This window comes from Procambarus clarkii, chromosome 16, assembly GCF_040958095.1.
Source record: "Procambarus clarkii isolate CNS0578487 chromosome 16, FALCON_Pclarkii_2.0, whole genome shotgun sequence".
Classification (NCBI taxonomy): domain Eukaryota; kingdom Metazoa; phylum Arthropoda; class Malacostraca; order Decapoda; family Cambaridae; genus Procambarus; species Procambarus clarkii.
In genome coordinates this window covers 25,852,701-25,860,370 of record NC_091165.1, presented here as the reverse complement: position 1 = coordinate 25,860,370, position 7,670 = coordinate 25,852,701, and the positions used below count along the sequence as shown (strand labels likewise).

At 48.7% G+C, this 7,670-nt stretch overlaps 1 protein-coding gene across 1 annotated transcript; it reads right to left on the bottom strand.

Annotated features, from left to right (window-relative positions):
* Nucleotides 1-3,279: 3,279 nt before the first annotated feature.
* On the bottom strand, nucleotides 3,280-4,044 carry LOC123759889 (secreted effector protein PipB2-like). Its single transcript, XM_069325588.1, has one exon. The coding sequence runs from the start codon at nucleotides 4,042-4,044 to the stop codon at nucleotides 3,280-3,282; it is 765 nt and encodes a 254-aa protein (XP_069181689.1).
* Between the last annotated feature and the right edge of the window lie 3,626 nt (nucleotides 4,045-7,670).

Below are 7,670 nucleotides of genomic sequence, written 5' to 3'. Positions count from 1 at the left end.
GTTATGGTTCACTAGGTTGCGAGGCGCTCTCTCTGCTGGACACTGGGCCGAAGTAGAGCTCTTCTTAATGATGTCGTTGACTTCGACGTGTCGTGAGTGCCAACCACCTGAGATTATATACATTATATATATAATGGGTAGCCCATGGGGGTAAAATTTGAGGTAGCCGTGTGAGAAGGAAAGGTGAAGGGGAAGAATGTTTTAAGTGACCATGGAAGTGTGCGTGACTAGAGTGGTCCCTCGGGTATCAGTCAGCGTTACACACACACACACACACACACACACACACACACACACACACACACACACAACCAAGGCGGACAGGACAACATTATTATCTGGAAGATAACAAACAAGGTGAGAACGTGAAACCGATACCTTAAGATAAATAATTATCAGAAGAAGGCACCAAGCCGGGAAGACTATGTAGCACCATCATAAGAAAAATAAATTTAACTGCATAAAATTTATTGGCCCAGACACGGCAACTCCAATTTATATCCACCCAAACTCGTTCATATATGTCTAACCTATGCTTGACATGGTTATCCCATGGCTATTATTTCCCTCGGTAATTTGTTCCATAATTCATTAACACCCATATTCTCAAACCAGTATTTACCCAGGTTTTTTTTTAAGTTTATTCAATTTATATCCATTGTTTCATGTTTTTATGTTTTGTTGATATATTTAACTACTTTTTTATCCTCTTTTTATATCTTTTCATCCCTTTATAAACATCAGTCATATAAACCTTTAACCTTCGCCTTCCTATATAATGTTCACAAGGCTTTTCCAGTTACTTTTGCTGGGATTTATTGTCATCCTTATCTGCACACTTATAAGTGCACTGACGTCACTTCTAAAGTGCGGTGACCAAAAACTGAACTGCTGGACCCAAGTGAAACAGCAAGATAAAAATAAAGCTGAAGTATATCACTGGGCTATTGGTGACGGTTCTCGATAGGAATAAAAGTATCGTGTTTGCCTATTTCAAACATTTATGCATTGGTTTGTGTGCTGAATCACGACTCCCAGGCTATTTTCACATTCAGATTGGTCAATTTCAGCACTGTCCAGCTGATAACTATCATATCCTACATTACGCACCAAATATTTGCCACCATTAAACTGCATTAGTCAATTTTAATAATATAATAACCATCTACTATATACCGTATAGGATAAAACCCACACTTGTATATTTGTGAGATTTATGTAAGGAAATTACACCAAATCTTTCGCACTCTCCTGAGTGCTTTGTTAAAGTCTGTGTGTGTGATTTCAGATGTCACCCTCAGATGTCAATGATGACATCTGAGGGTGATGTATCTCAACGATTAATTGATTGGTCGTTGAGATCTAAGTCTCGACTACACCACACACACACATCTTGACAAAGCACTCAGGAGAGTGCGAAAGACGAAAGGTGTAAATCTTTACATCAATTTCCCAAATTACATAATAATAGCATACATACAAACCCATACTTATGTCTTCGAAAACATTATCTTGAGATGATTTCGGGGCTTAGCGTCCCCGCGGCCCGGTCCTCCTTTAGCGGGTACCACACAGTACCATCCTGGTCGTGCACACACCCAGCTTGGCGGTACCCCAGCAGGATGAGTGAAGCATGTATTGTGAGGAACCTCACACCTCACTGCCTGGTGAGCGCCTCGCTCCCACTGAACAATAACAACTATTGACAGCTGCCATGGCTGCCTGAGCGAGGTCTCATCATGTGTTGCTTCTTATCGGTAAAGAAGCACTACGGGCTCACCATAGCCCGTGCTACTTGGAACTTTTTGTTCAAATTAGCGAATCTTTAACAACAACAAAAGGTAAAGAAGCACTACTGTCACCAAGTAGTGAGACCCCGAGCACTCGGTACCAACCATGTAACGTAACATACACCATTATTTTAATATTCTTAATCACCTTACTTTTAGCAGCTCGTCTAATATACCAATATATTGTACAAGTCCAGTCGCCCATTTCTTACTCTTCCCGTCTCCACTGTCTACATAACGACTGTTGCGTGTGTAATGATGCAAGATCACACACACTAGCAATAACAACACAATGCACCCAGTCATCAGCCGAGGGATCATGGCAATAATTTGCATTGCCAATCACTGTACAGTTGACGAGAATGTATGTAATCTATATTGTGCGCGCGCGTATAAACCTAATAATACTTAGCTTTAGTAACTGGTACAATGTTACTATTTGGTCACTGCCTCGGGGCTGTGCACTGGTCTCCAGCACCTATTGCTCTGGTCCGCTCCTACTGGCCAGTACTCACTCCTTGAGCGTACTCATCTATTTGTGCTTGCGGGGGTTGAACTCTAGCTCTTTGGTCCCGCCTCTCAACTGGTGTACACGGTCCTGAGCCTATTGGATTCTATCATATTTACACCTGAAACTGTGTATGGAGTCAGCCTCCACCACATCACTTCCTAATGTATTCCATTTGTCAACCACTCTGACACTAAAAAAGTTCTAATATCTCTGTGGCTCATTTGGGCACTCAATTTCTACCTGTGTACCCTAGTACGTGTGCCCCTTGTGTTAAATATCATGTCCTTATCTACCCTATCAATTCCTTTGAGAATCTTGTATGTGATGATCACGTCCCCCTTAACTCTTCTGTCTTCCAGCGACGTGAGGTTTAACTCCCGTAGTCTCTCCTCGTAGCTCATATCTCTCAGCTCGGGTACTAGTCTGGTGGCAAACCTTTGAACCTTCTCCAGTTTAGTCTTATGCTTGACTAGATATGGACTCCATGCCGGAGCTGAGCTGGAGCGCCTCGTCTGGGTCTCCCGCCTCCACCTGCGTCCGCTTGGCCTGCTTCTCTCTCCTTGGTACACACTATAATTATCTACTTTTCTTGCGTCTCTCGCCAATTTGCGAGTAGGAACCATTTCTCCTCCAGTGTTTGTAGTTTCAGTTCGTCTATATTATCCACACCTGCCTAGTGTATACAGTGGGCTCAATGGCAGTGTCCAATAAGTACCTACGGGCTCACCATAGCCCGTGCTACTTGGAACTGTTTGTTCCAAGTAGCGAATCTTTAACAACGGCAGTGTCCAGGGCTTACCAGACTCACCAACGGGCCGGACAGGTTACCATAACGGAACAGTTGTATAAGGCAAGACACAAAGCCTATTCTACAAACTAAAGCAACTGAATATCTAGCATGTGGAACACCTAACTGCCGGAACACCCAACTAGCGGAACACGAGGTGTGCACACCGGGTGCTGGTTGTTCTCCAGTGTTCACTCTCCGTACCTGCTAGTAATGCCCCGGTGAACACAAGTAATTATCATGACTGGTGACTGTGGGGGGATGGGGCGTGCCCCGCCTCGGCCAGCACCGCCCCGGCCAGCACCGCCCCGGCCAGCACCCCGCACCGCCTCGGCCAGCACCGCCCCGGCCAGCACCGCCTCGGCCAGCGCCGCCCCGGTCAGCACCGCCCCGGCCAGCACCGCCTCGGCCAGCGCCGCCTCGGCCAGCACCGCCCCGTCCAGCACCGCCTCGGCCAGCACCGCCTCGGCCAGCACCACCCCGGCCAGCACCACCCCGGCCAGCACCACCCCGGCCAGCACCACCCCGGCCAGCACCACCCCGGCCAGCACCGCCTCGGCCAGCGCCGCCCCGGCCAGCACCGCCTCGGCCAGCGCCGCCCCGGTCAGCACCGCTCCGGCCAGCACCACCCCGGCCAGCACCACCCCGGCCAGCACCACCCCGGCCAGCACCACCCCGGCCAGCACCACCCCGGCCAGCACCACCCCGGCCAGCACCACCTCGGCCAGCACCACCCCGGCCAGCGCCGCCTCGGCCAGCGCCGCCCCGGTCAGCACCACCCCGGCCAGCACCACCCCGGCCAGCACCACCCCGGCCAGCACCACCCCGGCCAGCACCACCCCGGCCAGCACCACCCCGGCCAGCACCACCCCGGCCAGCACCACCCCGGCCAGCGCCGCCGCTCCCCTGTGTGGAATGACTGCTTTAATTTTGGGAGGGGAGAACTGTTGCTGCATTTTAACTACCTGTTACTGCTGCTACTGGTGCTGCTCTGGCAACTATGATGGCGGCTGTTGCTTCACATAGGTTACATTAGTACTACTGCTGATGCAGCGGCTGTTTATAATGCTGTTACTGCGAAGTCTTACCCTTACGGCTTGTACTTGTGTGCTAGTTGCTACTGTTCGTTCTCTCTCTACCACAGCCTGCTGCTTTAACTACAAATTTAAAAAATAATAATAATTTACTACAAATATTAGTTATTTAATACCAATATTCATAACACAAGACGCTCGCCGTGTAAATTGTCTCCTTGATATTGTAACAATTGTTTTTTTCAGCATTGATCACTAATCATTGTATAAAATATCTTGGGACCGGTAACTCAGACCTGACTGTCGTTTTCTCAGACCTTGGTAAGTGGAGAGTCGTGTTGGACCAGCGTCTCGGGGCCCTGTGACTCAGCTCCCGGCCCCCGCCCCACCACCCACTCCCAGACACCCCATTTCCTACTGCCCCTCCACTGAACCACCCCATCAACCACCCATCTCTCACCATCTGTCACAACTGAATAAAGGACAGAGGTTTCCAACAAGACTAGTGCCAGAACCAAGAGGACTAAGCTACGAGGAACTCTCACCATCCTAGAGGAGAGGTGCATCAGATGGGATATACTGGCTCAACCTGTTCTCGCACTTGCTTTCTATCAATATTGGCATATTTAATAAGTGCATATGTGACATACTAATTGATATCAACGGTATAGGTTAAGTAATAATTGTAATTAAGAAGCAATAAGATGCTTATCTTAACATACTAAGAAGGTTAGGCGAGGTCGGTGTTTTCTATGAAGTTTTTCAAGGTAAACTAAAATATTCACAATCAATTAGTATGTCACATATGCACTTATTAAATAAGTCAATATTGACTGTAAGAAAGTGCGAGAACGGGTTGACTGGCTACAAGAAATTCATTATATTACCCTACATAATCTAATTACATAGGGTAATAATTACCCTAATCTGGTTTGATGAAGAATTCAAACAAGTTAAGATACGAAACCACACAGGCACAACAAGGGAAGCCACAGGGAGCTAAATCTAACTGCCAGGTAGCGAGTGGTAGTTAAGCACATGATCAACACACCATCTGAACTACCAGGAACACTACCATCCCCCCTTTAGTCCCCCCCCCCCCTCGCTTTCTCCCCTCATTATCTTCCGCCTAAACCTCAGCATCCTGTAATCCCAATACAAAACACCAACAAACATGAGACCCTCCCTCTTCCTGCAAGCTAAGAGGACAACACCGGTTTACACTGCTACCCTTTCACTGACGCAGTGGTACAATGAATAACTGACAGTGGTACAGTAGTGGTACAGTGAAGATACAGTGGGTAGATAGTAGGCATCCATCAGTCTCAGGAGACTATGGAGTTGCGCTCTGGTGTCGGCCTGGTCTGGAGTGGCCTCACCAGGGTGTAAAGCCAGGGTAGGTTGACACGGGGGAGAAGCTGTTACCCAGGCAGCAGGTCCCCCCTCTCCACGGCGCTGAAAGTCTCCAATGGAAAGGCATACGCCAATACGATTGGTTCCAGCGCCGTCGCAGGAACCAATAATAGCATAGTTAAGACAGTGGTACGGTAAGCGCAGCAGTACACTATACTGGAAGAGTGAATACACCGATATAATGAACATTAAAGTAAGGTAGAAGTGTTGATACAATGATACCACACCCACACATCAGAACATAAAGGGGCCCGACGTCGTTTCGGTCCGTCATCGACCATTATCAAGAGGCGTACACGACCGAAATGTCGCCCCTTCCTTTATTTCCTGATGTGTGGAACTGGGTGTCAACTTTCGGCCCCGTTATTGTGCCTTGCTGGCTGCACGATACAAGGAGCATCAGGGTGAACACGTCACTAAATGAACCTGACACTTGAATTATAAGTCACAATGTGAGAGGAAATGTTCGATACAATTATATGATTACACAGTTGTATGCCATCACTACAATAGTGAACAGTGCCATGTGGTGCTGGCGAGAACAGTGCCACGTGGTTATACCAGACTGTTCGTGAACGCAACCCGCAGCTCCGTCTCGTCCTCAGTGGAGGATGCCAAGATCAGCATGAAAATCTCTTCGGGTCAATAACAAACTACACACATCCATCTTCCATTGGCCAGCCACGAGGCAGAAGGGAATTTTCAAGAGGAAAGCGCCAAGCCATTACGACTATATAGCACAGGGAAGGGGGTCTGGATAAGGATTTGGGATAAGACGGGGGGGGGAAGGAATGGTGCCCAACCACTTGTGGACGGTCGGGGATTGAACGCCGACCTGCATGAAGCGAGACTCGTTACTAGTCCTGGATCATTTGACCTCTCTTAAGGTAATGATCCGGGACTAACAACGAGACTACCTAACCTTCAGTCGGCACAACGTAGCTAAGATAGCATCAGCAAAGTGTAATGATAAGAGTGGATTATGACAGCCCTTCAGGACAATGGCCGCCGCCGCCGCTGCTGCAGTAGGGAGGTTGTAGGGCCTCTCTTTATCAGTCTCGTTAGATTCCTTGTTGTGATATTGTGGAGTTGTGTGGCTTCATGGCTGCCTGGAACAGGAGAGGCAGAGAAAAGGGGAGATAGGAGAGGTAGCGAGAAGAGGCAGCGAGGAGGGGGGAAGAGTCAGCGAGAAGAGGCAGTAGAGAACATATGTGGAGATAAGATAGGCGAGATTAACAAGTTGATAGTTACACAAAGGAAATAACAGTGAAGTTGGAATTAGATTGTGAAGAATGGTGGACAGAGAACGGAGAGCAACAGCGGTGAAGCAGGAAGGACAAGTTGACAGTGGTGGAGAGGTAGAAGGTTGATAAGCAATGGTAGATGGATGGATTGACAGTGGTAGATGAGTAGGAAGGTAGAGTGACAGATGTTGGGATGTAGGAAGTGACAGGTTAAAAGGTTATCAGGTAAAATGTGTGTGAGTCTGGTAGGGTGGAGATGGTCACCATGGCAACTGTGAACCCTGCGATGCTCACTTTTATACCACCACCCACTGGCTACACCTCCCACTGCCTACACCACCCACTGGCTACACCTCCCACTGCCTGCACCACCCACTGCCTACACCACCCACTGGCTACACCTCCCACTGCCTACACCACCCACTGCCTGCACCACCCACTGCCTGCACCACCCACTGCCTGCACCACCCACTGCCTGCACCACCCACTGCCTACACCTCCCACTGCCTACACCCCCACCACCACCCACTGCCTGCACCACCCACTGGCTACACCACCACCAGCTGCCCCATACAAACCGCTGCCAACTTGACCAAATGAGTAGACTTTCTGAATGTGACAGAGGGCGGAGTTAAAGTTTGGCTGCTAGTTAAAGGTTTAATTTTAGAAAGACAGTAGTGGACTGGATAGAGGGGAAGAGCGACTACGTTAAGTCTATTTTGTTATAAACCTTCCTGTCTCCACGGCTCTATACCCGTCTCTACGGCTCTATACCTGTCTCCACGGCTCTATTCCCGTCTCCACAGCTTTATACCCGTCTCCACGGCTCTATATCCGTCTCCACGGCTCTATACCTGTCTCCACGGCTCTATACCCGTCTCCACGGCTCTA